This window comes from Cydia splendana, chromosome 18, assembly GCF_910591565.1.
Source record: "Cydia splendana chromosome 18, ilCydSple1.2, whole genome shotgun sequence".
Classification (NCBI taxonomy): Eukaryota; Metazoa; Arthropoda; class Insecta; order Lepidoptera; family Tortricidae; genus Cydia; species Cydia splendana.
In genome coordinates, this window is record NC_085977.1 from 2,411,097 (window position 1) to 2,430,990 (window position 19,894).

At 39.4% G+C, this 19,894-nt stretch overlaps 2 protein-coding genes across 2 annotated transcripts; both read right to left on the reverse strand.

Moving 5' to 3' along the window:
• Positions 1–901: 901 nt before the first annotated feature.
• Positions 902–2,188, reverse strand: LOC134799639 (esterase FE4-like). Its single transcript, XM_063772077.1, has one exon. The coding sequence runs from the start codon at positions 2,161–2,163 to the stop codon at positions 910–912; it is 1,254 nt and encodes a 417-aa protein (XP_063628147.1). The 5' UTR covers positions 2,164–2,188; the 3' UTR covers positions 902–909.
• Positions 2,189–8,133: 5,945 nt separating this feature from the next.
• LOC134799301 (esterase E4-like) lies at positions 8,134–10,986 on the reverse strand. Its single transcript, XM_063771681.1, has 3 exons — positions 10,612–10,986; positions 9,134–10,383; positions 8,134–8,364 (listed from the first exon to the last, which is right to left on the reverse strand). Exons 1-3 carry the CDS (start codon positions 10,945–10,947, stop codon positions 8,166–8,168), a joined length of 1,785 nt encoding a protein of 594 aa, XP_063627751.1. The 5' UTR covers positions 10,948–10,986; the 3' UTR covers positions 8,134–8,165.
• Positions 10,987–19,894: the final 8,908 nt, after the last annotated feature.

The following is a 19,894-nucleotide window of genomic DNA, read 5'->3' on the forward strand; positions in this document are numbered from 1 at the left end:
GATTAAAAAAAAATTGTCACAAAATATAGTAAAATTTAACAATTAGTCTTGTTACAAAAAAATCTCAATAGGGTTCCACAGGATTGAGCTGTGCCCGATAAAGCTTGTACACATTGTCCCAAAACTGCTTCCGTCTCCAGTGAGGTCTGATCGCCATCATGAGGCTCCCGTCGAAGCGCATGTATTGCATCTTTTGGGGGTTGCCAACGCGCGGCCAAGGGGTGGGCAATAGGCAGGTCAGGCGTGGGGTTGGATTGCTGTAATATAGAATTTAGACAAAAAAAATTTTTCTCTTATTGACTCTTTATTCCTACCTAGTCTAGGTCTGAATTTTCAAGCACTAACAGTGCAAGAGCGGTAGTGGTCACGTCAAAAATAGCTTAATGTTAGAATGACTCACAACAGTCACGACAGATTAAATTCGATAGGGGAATGTCTAATAAAATTGAAAATTATGTGACATATGGGCATTTCTATTTAAAGTTGTAACCCCAACTTGCATTTTAGATTTTGGAATTTTTTTAAATATTATTTCCACTCATAATCACGAGCTCTTTCGATCCTAATACAAGAAACAAAGTGTCCCCAATATTTCATACAAATTTTTGCTGTCCGTTTTGTTACGGTCATAGCAGGTTGTACTTATTTAAAACCGTAACCAAACGAACCAAAAATTTTGAGGACTCGTTTTTTTTTAAGTAAAAATGTAAAAAGCTCGTGATTCTGAGTAGAAATAATATAAAAATTCCCAACTATAACACAACAATTTTGGTACAATTTTAAATAGAAATGCCCATATATGTTAATGACGATGCATAAAAATAAAATGTTATTTTAAATACGATGCATATATTATTATAGCAAGCGGCAAATTTAAACATAAAAAAAAATCTGCAAATAAATTAACACTTACTCATGTTTCACAAAGTTCGTTATCAACTCTGCAAATGTTTCCACGACTCGCAAATCTTCATAATTTGTGATGAGTGACGAAACAAAAGCATGTTCCGACGCCGCACTATGTCCTGCCACTGTTATGTTCTCGTACAATGGATCGTACTGCCTCAGGCTGCCTTTATAAAAGAACTCCAACAAATAAACAGGCATCCGTTTACAATGATATTCTACAGATTTCAATATTCCATGCAAAACAAGACTATCGCCAAAATACTCCAAGTTTTCCACCAATGTCTTCTCTCCTATAGTTTTATTCCCGTAATAAAATATCTTGATCACTTCAGCTAAAATCCCTTTGTCTTCATCAGTTTCAAAACCTAGATTGCCTGGCAAGAAATACTCGAAATAATTTTCCAAACCCTCTTTAAAATTCTGTTGGTAATACTGCGCACTCTTCAGGAAAAGTCCCTCTAACGAAGAAAAAATCAGCAAGACTGGTACCTGGTCGTATTTACCATTCACCAGCATGTCGTACGGGGACTCTTGCAGAAGTTGTATAATATGCGGTTTTGCCTTAGAATTTGTTTCAATACATGGTGAAAATCCGACAGACCCATCACTTAAACTATTATGGTACAACTCATTTACGACGGTTAAATCATCTACAATTTTCTTTCTGTAAAACAGGGCTAAATCGTCTAAATCCTTTGGGACAAAATTTAATGTTTCTGCTAGTTTAGTAGCCGTTCCTATTGGGTCGACATCGACTGACCATGGCGATGTGGCTGATCCTGATTCTACTATAGCCCCTTTGAATAAGCCAGCGCCCATCTTCGACAAAATTAAAAGGTCTACAGAAACGGCTCCGGCATCTGTTCCATATAACACCACATGTCTTGGATGTCCTCCGAAATAGATAATGTTCCTTTGGATCCACTGTAATGCGGCTACTTGGTCTTTCAAGCCTGCGTTGCCGGGTGCGTCCTCAGTGCCGAGGCACAGGAAGCCTAAAACGCCTAATCTATAGTTGAAAGTCACCACTGCGATATCATGTTTAAGGAGATACTCCATGCCTGTGGTTGGGGCGGTCCCTCTGATGAAAGCGCCTCCGTGGATGAAGACCAGGATTGGTAGGGGACGTCGCTGGTGGTGTCCCCTGACGGGGACCGGGGTGAAGATGTTGATGACGAGGCAGTCTTCTTCACCGTAGCCGGATTGTGGGCACTGGACTGTTCTGTTCGCTTCGTACACTCCATTCCATGGCATTGCTGGTAATGGACTCTGGATAACAAACGTATATTTATTTAAAATTATGGCATTTCCAAATAATTTTCCAGTTTACATTTATGGGGCATAAATGTAGCGCCACTTGCAACAACGCTGGGTTAGCCAGGAGTTAACCGTTAACAACAGGGTTAAATTGCACTGGTAACTCCGGGTTCCACCGGTTAACCCCTAGTTACTGGCTAACCCTGGGTAGCGCACGTGAGACGTTTAGTAATATATTGATTGGATGTTTGGATGCACGCGATTAATTAAGTAAACGTTAAATATTGAATCTCAAGCTCAAGTCGCTATTAGTTATTAATTTTCGTACTTGTGGTTTAGAAAGTTTATACATCGGCGTTGCACAAAAGCATGATGAAGAGGATTGCCTACGAGACTATATTGATAGTCTCGTCGCTAATGATCACCTAATAAGACAACCGCAAGCTTAATAGTTCTGATTGGTTTAAATAAAATTCTATAGGCCAATGGCGATTAATGCTCTATCTACTAACCTTAAATCGATTCTCTCTAATCGGAGGCGCAGCGTAAGGTATCCCCAAATAAGCCATGTATGAAAAATCTACAGTTTTCACTAATTTTCCTTTCACAACACCATTTTCCGTTGGTATGTAAGGAGGCGAAATTATCTGATCTCGAACCTCACTTCCCGCCCCGCTGAATATATAAAGACTAACACAAACCGAAACAGGAAACCAAGGCATTTTCTTTTTTTTATCGTGTCTAGATGGTTGACAAACTAACCATGCTTGGTTAATGGCAGTTTCGAATAGACTGTTCCATGAACCAGGTACTTCTGAGGTCATTACTTAGTTAATCAATCATAGCGTCATCTAATATGAATAAACAAAACAACAGTCATGGAGACTTTGATGTTTGTATGTATTGTGAGATACCTATTGTCAACAATAGGTGCCGATCATTGAAATCATTATATTGTTTGCTACAAAATAATTTTCCTTCCTTCTGAATTGTGAGGAGGTACATTGAAAGAAAAGTTTGCATTCACCAACCATTGTAACCAAATATTTTGTTACTACTTACAGAGAATTGGGACTTGCGACTGTAATAAATAACAATAAATATTATAGGACATTTTTACACAAATTTACAAAACCCCACGGTAAGCTCAAGAAAGCTTGTGTTGTGGGTATCTACTCAGACAACGATATATATAATATATAAATACTTAAATATATAGAAAACAACCATGAGTCAGGAACAAATATCTGTATCATCATACAAATAAATGCTCTTACCAGGATTCGAACCCGGGACCATCGGCTTCATAGGCAGGGTCACTACCCACTAGGCCAGACCGGTCGTCAAAACTATGTGTTACACCATGGGGGGCGATTTTTGAATTTCGACTGCTCGATGACTGCTGCTGCTTTCGATGTTCTGTATTTCATTCAATGAGATCTCTACTACTAGGTATTTAATTCTACTAATAGAATTAAACGAGTGGTCAATACCACTAGATTCCCAATTTCTATCGCTCGTATTTCAAAAATTAGCATTTTGCCGTTTTCCACCGATTTTCGAATGACGAAATCGAGCCCTCAAAATTCAATAATCGCCCCTCTGCAATACTTCGAGCAACACCGGCTTCCGATATGTCGGAAGGGAGGAGCTCAAGCGATATCTTACCGTACAAATCGTACTAACCTAATCTAACCTAACCCACTTCTCTGATAGCAGTTCGTTTCTGTAAGGCTCGCAGTTCTAATCTAACCTATCCCACTTTTGTTCGTTTCTGTGAGGATCGCAGTTCAAACCTAACCATGACCTAACCTAACCCACTTAACGGTGCGGTGTACGGGGATTTGAGTGGGAGGGGCTAGTAAGATTGGCATCATTATACTTTATACCTACATTTTATGGTATCTCATAGTGGTTTATTTAGTTTAGGTATCATTGTGGTTTTCCGGGTTAAGGTCCGGGTCTGAGTACGAGTCCGTCCGGGTCCGAGTCCGGCTCCGAGTCCGAGTCCGGGTCCAAATCCAGGTATGAGTCTGGGTCTGGGTCCGAGTCCGGGTCCCAGTCCAAGTCAAAATCGAAATTCAAAATCACCAAACGTGTACTATGCGTCGTTGAAGAGTTCTGTTCTGATCATCATCAGCAGTTCCACTACATCAAATGCGACAGTTTTTAATGAAAATGCTTGATTTTCTGATGAAAATAAAAAAATCTCTATACGCATGCCTTTAAGATTTCAGGAGTTCCCTCGATTCCTCATGGATCCCATCATCAGAACTCATGCTTGAGAAAAATATGGCTTAAAAACTTAACTTGCTTAACAAACATAACGAAGAGGACATATCGCCAAACGTGAACTATGCGTCGTTGAAGAGTTCCGTTCTGATCATCATCAGCAGTTCCACTTCATCAAATGTCACTTTTTTGAATGTATATTCTTGATTTGTTGATAAAAACCCAAAAATCACTATATGTCTGCCTTTAAGATTTGAGGAGTTCCCTCGATTCCTCATAGATCCCATCATCAGAACTGGGTTTTGACAAAAGCGGGACCAACCTGTATGCATATACATTCAATCAAAAAAAGAATTTTCAAAATCGGTCTAGTAATGACGGAGATATGGAGTAACAAACAAAAAATAAAAAAAACATTGATAACCTGCTAATTACCTACCTAATTTTTTTTGGAAAAACTTGGTTTTATATCTTGTTTGGGCTAATACCTTACATAAACGCTATATTTGACGTAATTTTTTAATTGATATCACAATATTCACAATGTCACAGTAAAAACATCCAATTTTTGCATTCTAATTCTGACTATTCTGACTGCTTGGTTATATTTCGTCTGAATTTATTCCTTACAAAAAACTAAATGATCGACATATTAGATATATCACATTTTAGTTGGTTTGTATGAACTGATGTAACTAATAGGAATAGCCTAGATTCGGATCACGTCGAGAGAAAAAGTTATCGCTAAATCCAAGGAACAGGCGACGGCAATAGCTGAAGATGTGGTGTTTGGATCGCTAACATTTTCCAGCCATTGTAGTATTATACGCAGATTATACGTCATAGCCAGTCATAGCGAACATTTACTCACGCAATTTTAAGCATTTTACGAGGCTGGACCAATTATCACCATTATCATCATCATCATCTTATCAGCCAGAGGACGTCCACTGCAGGACATAGGCCTCCCCGAAAGAGTGCCACAATGACCGGTCCTGCGCCACCCGCATCCAGCGGAATCCCGCGACCTTTACCAGGTCGTCACTCCACCTTGTGGGGGGTCTACCCACGCTGCGCCTTCCGGTACGTGGTCGCCACTCGAGAACCTTTCCGCCCCAATAGCCATCGGACCAATGATATTACCTATATCTCAATATAATATAATACCTATTTACTTTTATAGTAGCCCAACTTAAAATTCTTACACACGCTTAGTTTTATACTGCCTTTGCGTAAAACGCGAGTACCATCGCCCACACTGCTAACTGACAGTTCGTAAACCTTATTACAAAAGGCATAAGGTCCACCGATGGACGGTTAAGAGTATTGTTGTGTGGGGGTGAAAGTGAGTTTGTGTGGGGTGGGGAGCATTTTGCCGCCCATACTTAATGACTCCTCTACACGATTGCCCAGTGCTGGACCAGCGAGATGGCCATGCGATGGTTATGGCTCCTCTATACGATGGCCCAGCGCTGGACCAGCGAGATCGCCATGCAATGGTTGATCACCATCACTGGCCGACTACCTTTGATGTGAAGACGAAAACCCAAAACACCGTGGCTATCCCATCGCCATCCCGCCGCGCCATAAGCCATCCGACTCCACTACCCTCTCTACACGCTGGCCCATCTTAGTGGACCAGTATCATGGCCCATCGTGTAGACGAGCCGTGACATGATTTTTTGTTTATAATGGATAAATCCGTTTGTAATCATTTTGATGGGATATATTAAATCAAAAACTGTTAGAAAAAAGTAACATTTATTATGGTTATATATGGCATTTACTCTGCAAAAAAATTACATTGACAAATGTACCGTGTTCAAGTAAACAGTTTTTTCGCCACGGGCTGTAAAATGTTCATAGCGCGAGCACTCTATACTCTGTATCTTTAGGTATTTAAATAAAAGTAAACAAACAATTTGTACATTTTCGGGTAGTTATAACATTTATTGGTTAACCAACCAAATACAAAACCGCCTGGATCTGTCATTGAACGACCTGGGGGCCGATTTTTGAAATTCGATCGTTCGATTTCGTCACTCGAAAATCGGTGGAAAACGGTGAGATGCAAATTTTTGAAATACGAACAATAGAAATTGGGAATCTAGTGGTATTGGCCACTCGTTTTCTATTCTAGTAGTAGAATTTAAATGCCTAGTATTGGAGATACTATTCAACGAAATATATGAAATCAAGCGGTCGAATTTCAAAAATTGGCCCCCTGACTTTAACCTACATTATTTGATCATGTAATGTTTTCATCTACCCTCAACTGGCTTAAGGAGCCATTTGAGGGTACATTTTGTTTACTTTTATTTAAATACCTAAAGATACAGAGTATAGGGAAGACTTCCTGTCCTGTTAAATACATCTCAAAATAACTTACCCGCTCACTTGGACACACGCCAAGAGGAAATTTATGATGGTTGCAACTCAAAAGTTTCACCGTACGTAATAATATTAAAGCATTCGCCAAAGGAATTAAGCCAGAGTTGCTGGTAACGCAATCTACATTTTGTACATGAGCGTTTACTGGAAATATGTTTATACTTAGGTATATTTATTATTTAATAATAGGGAATATTAGGCAAAGCTCTGCGTAGGTGGCGCCTTTGTGGCACATACAGTAAACAAACCACATTGACACATCATCACGTCACCTCAATCACATGGCCTACCGCGAAACAAGAAAATCGAATCTAATCTTTCTATCACTCTTGCATATTCGAGCGATAAACAGGCAGATAACTAAATTTCGATTTTCGCGTATACCGGTAGGCCCTTGTTAACAAACCGCCTTGATGCATCAATGTCAAATTTTATTGTCTGTGAAAACTTGTCAAAAAACAGTTTAAGGCACAGTATGTATAAGTTAGTCTATGAATTTACTGAGTCGGTAGTGCTGCACTCTGGCGGCAGAACATTGCATTAATATCCCCTATTGGCCAAGAGCATGTCGGGTCATGCACAGTGTAGGGTTTCGTAGTTGAGTTAGACCAAGAAAAATCTACAGCGATTTTGATAGCCCACGCAGTGCAAGTGTTATTTATACGTCATAATTTCAAAGACGTTTGACGTTTACAATTACAATTAGCTTGGGCTAATGCATGGTATTTTACGATGATAAATTGTGACAGTGTCATCATTAATGTCAAATTTCTGTGAAAATAAGACATGATGACATTCCCTCACTTGGTTCTGAGTTGCACCAAGCTAATTCTGCATAGATTGTGGCTGTGACAAATTGTGGCAATGTCGCCATTTATGTCATATTTCTGTGAAAATAAGACTTTCATTATGACACAGCCTCACTTTGTTCTGAGTTTTGGACCAAGCTAATTTCGCATGGCATTTGCAATGACAAATTGCATAAATAAGGTCAGACCAAGAATAGTTTGCAGCGGATTTGATAGCCCACGCAGTGAAAGTGTTACTTTAAACGTCAAACTTCTATGAAATTATGACGTATAAATGACACTTGCACTGCGTGGGCTATCAAATCCGCTGCAGACTTTTTATGGTCCGACTCTACCTATGTCATAATTAATGTCAAATTTCAGTGATAATTAGACTTTTATAATAGAGTCTGTGGAAATAAAAGAATCGTGAAATGTATGGGATCCAATTTTTACTTACATCCATGGATCCAATACATTCTACGACTGTTCTCTTTCCGTACAGACTCTAGTCGGTATCTAAAATGCTTCAAAGTATGTTTTATGGTTTATTAATAGTAATGACAATCTTGCAGAGTTACAATATTCCTAAATGAAAATAAAGGGGTTAACAGCTGTGACAGGCTTCCTATATAAAGTATACAGTTCATCCCACAGACGCTTTCTCGAGCAGTTCGAATGCTGTCGTACGCTGAACTCCTGGTCCAGGTGCAGGTACGTGACGTTGCCGGGGTCGACTATAGGCCATTTCATTGGAAGCATTGGGGTATGTGTTGGCGTTGGGTCACTGAAAAAAAAAACAATTTCTAAGCAAGTGTTGATGATCTTTAGAGCCATCGAGGTGAGTTCGAAATACTTCATTTTATCAGAAAGCTACTTCTTAACTGTAACAATATTCGGTTTTCGAAATCCCATATAAAATGAGGTTTAACGCAAACGCGTACTCACGTCACGCTATTAAATGAAATTTACACTAGAGATTCTGAACGTTATTTCTTGTTTTAATACCGTTTGGTTTGAGTTTCCGTTATTTTAAAACAAAAATAACAGAACGTACACTGGTATTTAAGTGAACCTAAAGTACCATCCGCCATCTAAAATAGTTATGTCGTACAGTATATTATATTATATTATAACACCCATGTTAATATTGCCATAAGGTCATTCTGGGGAAAATATAAAGGAAAACACGTCTACAAGCTCTTTCGTCGCTTTTAACTTTTGCGTTTGTACAGTGTACACATATTGCAAATGAAGGTATTAATGAGGTTATTAATATTAAATAAGTAGTCGTTGCCATATGACAGACTTTACAGCAATACATTTTTGTTATTACAGTCTTCTTACAGTCATTGACCTTATGTGGTAGTCGTTAAGGGGCCCACTGATTAACAGTCCGCCGGACGGTATCGGCCTGTCAGTTGTTCTGAACTGTCAAAATTTTGTTCTAACTGACAGGCCGATACCGTCCGACGGACTGTTAATCAGTGGGCCCCTTAAATACACTGGTAGTTTAATACACATGGACAGACAATTAAACTAAATGAACAACTCACCCAAACTTGGCGAAATTCCCTATGAGTCGTGCCAGGCGAGTCACTGTCAGTTTGTCACTCCGACCCATTATCGGTATAGTCGATATTAGGTTCCTCGCAACGTCACCATGCCCTGGCAGGTTGATGTACTCGTAAAACTGCTCGAAACCTCCCCGTTCACTCTTATAAGCAAATTCCAATAAGTAAACTGGTTTCTCAGGTTCAGCGTACTTTTCTGCTGAAGCCAACATTCCATGCATTATAAGAGAGTCACCGAAATAATTCAAATATCCAAACAAATGGTCGTCATCTATTACCCCCTTAGGGCCGAAGTATTCCCGTTTTACTTTGTTTAGAACTGGTTTCCTAGTCGGTTCTCTGTCAATGTTAAGATCTTTTGGCATATATGCAAGGAAATTTTGATTCATACCAGCTTTGTAATCCATCTCATAATATTCTGCGCTTCTTAAGAAAAGACCTTCTAGAGTACTATGTATAAACATTATTGGCATATCAGAATAGTTCCGAGATTGTAATATCTCAACAGGTGGATCCAATATAAATGCATCTCGGGAATTATATTTGTTCTCTACACACGGGACGAAACCGAATGACCCATCCGTTAAAGAGCGATAGAGCCTATAGTTGGCTTCGCTTAAATCATCTGCCGTTCTGGTCTGCAAGAAGTGAACGAGTTCTTCCAAATTCCTGATCGGTGAATCTGGTTTTAGCATATTGGCGAAGTGCTTAGCAGTATCAATGGGCTCGGAGTCTACTGACCAGACGGAGGTGGCAGATCCGGACTCGATAATTGCCTTTTGGAACAAGCCATCCGGCGCAGCTAGTATATGGAATTCGACCGACGCGGCGCCGGCACTCATGCCATATACGGTCACCATGGCAGGGTCTCCTCCAAATTGCTGAATGTTTCTTTGGACCCATTGAAGTGCTGCAGTCTGGTCTTTCAGCCCTGCGTTTCCGAGAGCGTCCTCTATTCCTAAACATAAGAAGCCTAGTACTCCGAGCCTGTAGTTTAATGTGACTACGATGAAGTTCTGTTTGACGAGGAGACCGAGTCCTTTGGTCGGGCCCGAGCCCATGAGGAAGGATCCCCCGTGGATGTAGACGATGACGGGGAGCTGCGTGCGGAGGGTGGTCGGGGTGAACACGTTGACGATGAGGCAGTTCTCGTCTCCGATGCCTAGTTGAGGGCACATGACTGTCCGGTTCGCGTAAAATATGTTGACCCATGGTTTAGGAGGGAATGGAGCCTGAAAAGAAAGAGAATAACTCGTTAATAATAATGATCTATTGAGACTGAGATAGCATGTCTGTTGGTCCAATACAGTATGTATACCAACGACAACCATTTGTTAAAACTGTTTGATGGGGAAATAGAGTACATATTCATGCATAGGAATTATCGGGGAGCCTTGTTTGCTTGTCATCCTACACTACCGGTGCTTGAAAATGCTCGAGTTTGAGTTAATTGTACTCACCATAAACCGACTACTTCCAGTAGGCGGCGCAGCATAAGGTATCCCCAGGAACGCGAAGTATTCTGCATCGTTGTCTTTCTCCAAATGTCCCCTGACGATCCCACTGTCGATTCTCACATCTCTCGAACCGCTCGCATCGCGAAAAGTCCAGATTTTGAGGCTCTCAGGTGTAGAAAAATTAATGTCTTCGTGAATTTGCTTTGAGGTTGGCCGTTCTTCGCTGTGTTTATCACGGATTGCTTTGTCCCATCTTTCGGGGCTTAAGGCTAAGGTGTTGCCAAATATTAGTAGACATGGTAAAAGTATTTTCGTACGCAGCTCCTTAATATTTGACATTAATATTTTCTTTAAGCGTGCTGTATTCACTGAAGGGAATTGCCAGGACAGTTACAAATTTAAGAGTCACTGATGTATTTTCTATAATGTCTGTAGTGAAATTCGTTTATAATTTAGCGAGGTGTTTACTGTCGCTAATTAGAAACACGTCTGCCACGAATCGTGTAGGATATCGATAGTTATTATTGTTGACCGTCCATTTGAAAGATAATTTGCTATTGTGTTGTATTGTAAGCAAAACAAAATAGATTTTGTCACGCTTTACTGTTTGGCTTCGTTAAAAGTACAATGTTTGTAAATGTTCAGCGCACAATGTCACACAGTGCAAAAGTGTCAAATGTACAAAAGAAATACAATGCGATGCTGTATCATGATAGTACAGTTAATTATTCTCCAATTAGTTAATGTCATTAACGGGTCTAACGCGATTAAATTAATGTGTACAAAACGCGAGAGTTTAAGGTTTTATATTGTGATGAAATTATTGACTTTTTTTTTGTAATGAAAGTATTATTGTACATATATACCTTGGTCTGCTAATGTCAAAGACGATTACACTGTACTAATAAATAAAATAAACTGTTAGTCTGGTACTTATTGATCTTACGAATGGAAATGGAATTACATATGTTATCAAACCTTGCAGTAAATTTTAAGAAAGCTGATAGCGATAAGTGCGATAGATAACATTATTATGACGGGTGACGTTAAAGATAGGTACGGTATGTCTAGACTTCTAGAGCGTTTTAACATTGCCCGATCCGATATCGGATGTCGCATGGAAGTAAAATTTAAGACACATGTGTTTTTCTGTATTTATTAATTAATTTGTATGGCGGCGTCAAGGTTCGTGTGGCTCTTAACATCATGGACTGGTTCACTAAAGGGGCCCACTGATTGACAGTCCGCCGGACGGTATCGGCCTGTCAGTTGTTCGGAACTGTCAAAATTTTGTTCTAACTGACAGGCCGATACCGTCCGGTGGACTGTTAATCAGTGGGCCCCTTAAGTGAATACGTTTGAAACTACGTGTGATTTACGTCGCTGTAAACAAGAAAATTCCACATCCGGGGACCTCATTCCTTAACTCAATCTAATTTTAATACGATTTTCAGACACAGACTAGCTCAATTACAAGACGGAGGACATGAGACAATCGGAGTCACCACACGTAAGCGCTCCTACAGGGGTGCATTACATTTGTTATAATTACTTTTCATATATTATAGTTTGATATATCGTTATTTTGAATAACGTAATAAATGGCATACTACCGTAATACCTAATTAACGGTATACGTAATGTTATTATTGGTATAATGGTCATAAGGTATATTTACACTTCGTCTAATATACATTGCCATAATTATTACATACTCTAAAGCATATTATTTGTTATAACAAGTGACATCACATAATTATTTGTGTGGCATAATAGTTGCATGACATAAATGGGTTAGGTTAAGTTGGAATTGCGACTCCGCACAAACGAATAACTACCTAACAAAAGGAGGGTTAGGTTAGAACTTTGACCCTCCGTAGAATAAAATACTCTAGCAAAATAGTGGTTTAGGTTAGGTTTGAACTGCGGCTCCCGCAGAACGAAAACCGTGAAAAAATTGGTAAGGTTAGGTTAGAACTGCGATCTCCCTAGAATAAAATAGCTAGCAAAAGCAGTAGGCCTGCGTAATAGTTATAAAAAAACCGGCCAAGTGCGAGTCGGACTCGCGTTCCAAGGGTTCCGTATATTACACAATTTTTAACAATCAGTGCCGGATTAAGATATTTTGATGCCCTAAGCATTTCTAGGTGCCCCCTCTCCCTAGGGTCATCAAGATTACATTGATTTTTTGGTAAATTGAGAGAAGTTCATTGCCGCATTACAGCTGAGAATGGAAATCAGTCACATCATTTTATCACGAAAATTGACAGTGCCGCAGCAGTAATGTTGCAACAGAGTACCTAATGCTGTTGCAGTCGCCACCCGAATGTCACCTTTATCATAGCTTAGAAAGTAATAGAAACGCGAGCGAAACGAGCGCGGAAATTTTTCGATATAAAAACGCAATATGATAGAGAGTTGTACATTTTTACTTTTAGTATGGAAATCAGTCACATCATTTTATCACGGAAGTTGACAGTACTGCAGCAGTAACGTTGCAACAGAGTAATGTTGCTGCAGTCGCCACCCGAACGTCACCTTTATCATACCTTATAAAGTTATTGAAAACGCGAGCGAAGCGAGCGCGAAAATTTTTCGATATAAAAACGCAATTTTAGTTATAGTCCCAACCAGGCGCGAATCCAGGATTTCATACAGAGAAGGGATGGGACAGTTTTCTATCAGCCTAGCTTCGCATAGGGCTCGATATTTAAGGGTCTCAGCGAGGTTGTTTTCATGCATAAAATATGCAAGAAAGCAGAGAGCTTGGAATTGAATTGGCGAAGTGTGAGAAAGGCAGTAGGCCCAGCTGCGAAAGAGGAAAGCTTGGATTTGGATCCACGCCCAAGTGTAATTAAGGCAGAAGATCAACTTTGCCGTAAGGCAGAAGGCCTCGCATAAGACCTAACGCCGAACCGCAAAAGAGTGGGTTGAAATCGAATCTATGCATGTAATCACGACTCTTCTACTGCTACCGATTGTTTCCCAAAGAATTACGCGCCATTATTTTTGCAAATTAGCTTTTGGACAGCTAAAAAAATCGTGTGGTAAAAACGATGTGTCTGTCCCTAATTTTAAAATTTGTTCACCTTTTTCAACCTGGCATTTTGGTGCCCCCCCTGAACGTGGTGCCGTAAGCACGTGCTTGTTTTGCTTATTGGTTACAAAGTCTTTATTAATTCAACCATTAAAGTCGACGAGTACAAAAAACTTTGAGGTAGCTCTCAATTTAACATATTTTTTTAAACATTATTTTTAATTTGACCTTACAATTACTCGTAAGTAGGTAAGACCGTTAAATATTTAAAATGATTATCTTATCAGAAAATTATCACCAATTACTCTAAGAAAACTACTACTCTAAGTAATCCGGCACTGTTAACAATGTATTTTTTATGTGAAACGTGAGTGAAATCTCTTTAAAAAATCCGTAGGGGTCGGATCAAAAACTGTAATTAAGTCCGACTCACGCTTGACTGTACATTTCTAATAGGTTTTCCTGTCATCTATAGGTATAGACCTATTTTATGTATTTTTTTTTAAATTTAAGACTTAGTAGTTTCGGAGATAAGGGGGGGGGGGGGGGATGGTCATTTTTTGCCTATTTACTCGAATAACTTCTAAACTGTTTATTCGAAAATTATAAAAAAATATATTTGAGATCCTTACAATAAGCTCTTTCATTTGATATGTAACATGATATAGTTTGAAAAATTAAATTTTTTCATTTTTTCATTTACCCCCCAAAAGTGGCACCCATGTTTAAAATTCATTTGTTTACGTTACATGTCCGTATTTGGGTCACAAACTTACATATGTGTACCAAATTTCAACTTGATTGGTCCAGTAGTTCCGGAGAAAATCGGCTGTGACAGACGGACAGACAGACAGACAGACAGACAGACAGACAGACAGACGCACGAGTGATCCTATAAGGGTTCCGTTTTTTCCTTTTGAGGTACGGAACCCTAAAAGTATGTAAAACTTTACGTTATCAGTGAATGAAATATGAAAAAAAAAATGTTACACAATATATGTACTTATACTTGATAAAATTGTATGAAGTATTACGTTATACAAAAATATAATATAACAAATGTAATTATAAAACACGTCTATATACTATTTGAAAATTGTATTACATTAGGCATTATAATAATGACAGTGTAGATGAAATCACAATATAATAAAGGAAACGTATAATAAAAATTACATTATAACATACAATAATATATCAAATGGCGTTATAACAAATGTATGATAGTTTTTTTATAATTATATTATGCATTACACACCCTCCTACAGGATACACCCCTAGTGTAAATTTCATTCGATAGCGTGACGTGACGTACGCGTTTGCATTAGGTCATTTTGTATGGGATTATGAGTTTCGAAACGTCCCGCTTGGCGCGCTGTTCAAAATCCCATACAAAAATAGACATAACGCAAACGCGAACTACATACCACACTAGGGGTTCTTTACAAATTGAGTATTGGAGTGCGACCGCTTATTTCGGTTGCGCCCACATTACGACCAATCCATACTAATATTGTAAAGGCGAAAGTGTGTTTGTCTGTCTGTCTGTTACCTCTTCACGCTTAAGTCGCTGAAATTTGGTATAGAGATAGTTTGTGCCCGGGGAAGGACATAGGATAGTTTTTATGTCGGAAATCATTCCTGAAGAGAGTGCAAAGGGGGGTGGAATTGAAAGAGTTAATGAATTGCCTAATAATTGAAGTAGGCAATGCGCGAATTGATTGATTGCTATTAGCATTATCCAGGCGCTATACCTACTTTAGCTGCTGTCACTAATTCCACGCAGACGAAGTCGCGGGCAAAAGCTAGTATATTATAAAGGCTAGCGACTGCGTCAACTCAAACGCAGTGCATCTCGCTTGCACCAATATCAGTACGAAAGAGATGCATTGTGAGTTTACGCAGTCGCTAGCGAAAATGTCAGTGTCAAACACGTGGTAAGGATACCTGTGATCTTTGTAAACGCTACGCGGTGTCTGTGTTGTCTGTGTTTTCTGTGTATCCCGTTGTCACTAATATGGTTTTACGAGGAAGTAGGGTACGCAATAAACATTACAATACGAATACGTAAAGTTTATACTTCAGAATAAGCCTCCGGTTAGATTTCTGGCCCCGGTCCAGGTCCTGGTTGCATGTAGGTTGAACAATACAGGGTGGCCTTTTGTCCATGATTGTGTTTGGAATTGAAGATTCCAGAATACTCGTATAGGGTTTAACTAAATAGTTGGAAGACATATTTCATACATATAAACAGAACTACTGATGGGCGTCCGGAAAGTTTCCAAAATTTCGAAATTTCTACTTGGAAAACCCACTTGGTTTTGTTTATCAACTTGTTTTTTTTGTTTATCAACTTGTTTTTTTTGCTGTGCACCAAACTAACTGTCTCTGCTTAGCACAATTTGTTGTTAATAATAACGAGAACAAAAAAGATTAAATGACCCAACTAAAAAAACATCTTGTATGAAACAACTTATAACTTTTTCACTCGTTTTTTCCAAAATGTTCTATTCTCTACTACATAAGGTTGATTATGGCGTATGCTTATTTATACGATGGTACTTATCCAATGGTCAATGAGGCATGTACGGAAATGACCCGAAATATGGATTTCTGGATTTATGAGCAACTAGCGACCCGCTCAGGCTTCGCGCGAGTTACACAAAACCTAATAAATTAAACCTTCCTCGAGAATCACTGCCACTATATAGAATAACCTGCTATTAATATGGCTACAAATTCGTCGAAAATCCACTACGTACAAATGGCAACACTCGTAACTGCCCATCGGTGGACCTTATGCCGTTTGTAATAAGGTTTACGAACTGTCAGTTAGCAGTGTGGGCGATGGTACAGTAAACAAAATCACAATTTTACTATTTCATCAGCATTTCCATGAAAACGAGCGGCAAAGGTCAATACTGAAGTATTCATTTATGCCGATTCGGCACCAATCAACGGGCTGTGTTTTAAATTGTACGGATATTTCGGTGCGGACGAAATACAGTGACCTCTTCGAAATAAAGTGAGGATCGGAGTGCAAAATCTAAATGGGTCACTTGGGTCAGTAAGGGGACATTTACTAGTAACACTTAGAAATATCTAACCATGGAACAATAGTTAAGGTAAACGTACTGGTGCTCGACGCGGTCCCAGTATAGTGCGTCAAGCAAATCTTGTCAGTAGCAATGTAAAGCAAACTAAAGTAGGGCAACACTCAAAGAGTAGTATTGCGCTAAGAAAAGCAGCAATGTACAATGTACATCGAACCAAAACTTTTTTTTCCGCTGAGCGCGCCCGTCAATTCAAATTGTCACTCGCGGATTCTCTATTGAAAATGTTTGAAATTGTTATTAATAGGTATGGTATGGACGGACAATTTAAAAGCGGTGTGTGATGTTGATAAAAATGATTAACTAATTTGAAGATCTCAAAATAAAACTAGCAAAAAGCAGAGCTTTGTAAGGGCTCGCGGAGTTTTTCTACCTAAACGTACCGGACAGCGACTTTGATCCAGTCCAAGGCTTGTTCCATGTTCGATCGAGTGGATGCGTAATAAGTCCGTTAAGGACGCAGCTCTAAGTGAGAGCAAGAAAGAAATATACCTACTAATTGGACCCCGGTCGCTGTCCGGTACGTCTGTCTGTTACAGCTTTTACTTTGTCCATTAAAAACGTGTCCAGACGACAAAATCAAATTGCCAATATCATCCACACGTACAGCTTGGCAAAAAAGAGTAGAACTTAAAAAGTGGCAACACTGTAGTGTCGTCCCTTTCAAATCAATACATATAAGAGAACTGGACGACACTACAGTGTTGCCACTTTTTAATTTCTACTCTTTTTTGCCAGGCTGTAATATACAATTTCATAAGCGCTTATTACATCCTACACGGTCGCCCAGTACTTTTTGTAAGGAAGGCAACTGGCTTTCCTACATAATGTTGGGTTAGCGAGCCAATGTCCTTGAATTTATTTATGCGTCCACACCACACAATTGAGCGTAAAACTATCCCGTCTGGACACCTACTGGCGGTAATCATGCTGCTCCGCACATAAACTTACGCATAATTTGCTCTCTTAAGTGCTCATCAAGACGAGTGAGATGACCAAAACAGCGTGTGCCTCTCCCTCTCTCTCTCTCTCTCTCTCTCTCTTTAGCCTTTTTCTACCCTTCGGGTGTAGGCCTCCTTCATTGTACGCCATTCGTCACGGTCCTGTGCAAGCTGGAGCCACTTCTTCCCCGCAGTCCTTTTGATGTCGTCGTCCCAACGCATCTTGGGTCTACTTTGAGGACGCTCTTCCCCCCAAACCTGAGTTCCAATAGGTACTGCCAGGATTCAGCATCAGCTCTATCTTGGGTACTGCTCTCCCAAGTGCTCATTCTGACGAGTCGGATGTCCAGAACAGCGTGTATCTATGTTGCACAAAACCTGAGTTCTACTAGGTACAGCCAGGGTTTAGCATCAGCTCATCAGCTCTATCTTGGGCACTGATGCTCTCCCAAAAGCCCATCAAGACGTGTCGAATGACTAAAACAGCGTGTGCTTATGTTGCACCAAACCTGAGTTCCACTAGGTACAGCCAGGGTTCAACATCAGCTCTATCTTGGGTACTACTCTCCTAAGTGCTCATCAAGACGAGTCGGATGACCAAGACAGCGTGTGCATATCGCTGCCCCAATATTACAGCGTTCTATGTTACATTTTCAAGATAGTTGAAATTCGACTTAATGTCACTATGACAATGTTCAAATTTCAGTTCAATAAAAGTGAAACATAGAACCCTGTAATATTGGGGCAGCGATATGTTGTATTAAACCCGAGCTCCAATAGGTACTGCCAGGGTTCAGCATCAGCTATCTTGGGTACTGCTCTACCAAGTGCTCATCAAGACGTGTCGAATTACTAAAAGAGCGTGCCTATGTTGCACCAAACCTGAGTTCCACTAGGTACTGCCAGGGTTCTGGGTCATTTTGTTGAACTGCACGCCGACGTTGCAATTGGCGTGCAGTCGACGTGCAGTTTCCATACAAGTTGCAGTCGGGTTGTAGTCCGTCTGTATCGGCCCTAAATCACTGAAGTTTGTATTAACAAATATGCTTATCTTTATTTATAATTTTGGCAGTTTCAAGTAATAGTAGCACTAAAACTGTTTCTCTAACTGAAAATACCCGATTTAAGTTTGCTAACACAATATGACTGATCAGTTCATCGGCGTCACAGAACAGAACATACGAGTAAATTGACCTTCGCAGTGAATATACAGCAAGATTCCATGTTCCAGTGTTCACAGAAACTTAATTGCTGAACTGGGAATCAAACCGAGCGAAGTGAGATGGGTCAGAATCCAAAATTTTAACCCTTTTTTTGAATTCATAGCACGAATTTTAATTCATATTTTTTTTCTAACAGATGGCGCTAGTAGTAACACAAACCTTTATTTAATTTTTTTAGGATTATAAAATTATATTTTTATGTTTGATAACACATCTAGACATAAATTTAAATTACTATGTTAAATTTCAAACCTATCAGTGCGATAGTTTTTCCGTAAAGTGTACCACAAGAATGCTTAGTTTGTCGAATAGTGATAGGGCTCGCTTCGCTCGCCCTAATTAGAAGTGGACTATGCCGTTGAACAAGAATGTATGAATAAAATCATTGCTTCAGCAGGTAGAATCCTACTGGATTTTAATATTTTATTAGATTTCTCAGTTGGCACTGTAGGCATTATAGGCATCTTAGCTTTGATTAAGCACAATCTTATTTAATATATTGGTTATTAATGGTGACACATCAGAAATATCTCTTGAAATAGAATCGATTCAGAATGTAAACAAAGATGATGGCTGTCATTCGCGATCCTCATTCCACAGATAAAACACAGATGACACGCGATTTTCGAATTATTCGAACACAGTGTTGCTAACCCGCGATTTTTCAAATTTGCCGCCGTTTGCTACTGACAAGATTTGCTTGACCCAGTATACATGTCATCTTGAAACTTAAGTCATAGTCAATAGAGGTGACAGGAAAGTGTCATCTATTGGGAATTAGCATGTCGAGCACTAGTACGTTTACCTTATTTGTTTTACAAGGGGGGAAAGTTGTATTTAACCCTCGTACTGATATTGATAATAGAATTAAATAGAACCACGAAAAAAGTGGAATCATGAGCGTTGCTTGCATGTTTTCATGGCACGGGAATTAAACAAGCATTGCTACCAAGTGAAATAACCTTTTCACCA

Coding starts and splice junctions, on each gene's coding strand:
- LOC134799639 (XM_063772077.1), bottom strand. CDS start 2,163: ATGCCATGGAATGGAGTGTACGAAGCGAACAGAACAGTCCAGTGCCCA.
- LOC134799301 (XM_063771681.1), bottom strand. CDS start 10,947: ATGTCAAATATTAAGGAGCTGCGTACGAAAATACTTTTACCATGTCTA. Junction 10,384..10,611: donor CTGGAAGTAGTCGGTTTATG/GTGAGTACAATT, acceptor CTTTCTTTTCAG/GCTCCATTCCCTCCTAAACC. Junction 8,365..9,133: donor GGGAATTTCGCCAAGTTTGG/GTGAGTTGTTCA, acceptor TTTTTTTTTCAG/TGACCCAACGCCAACACATA.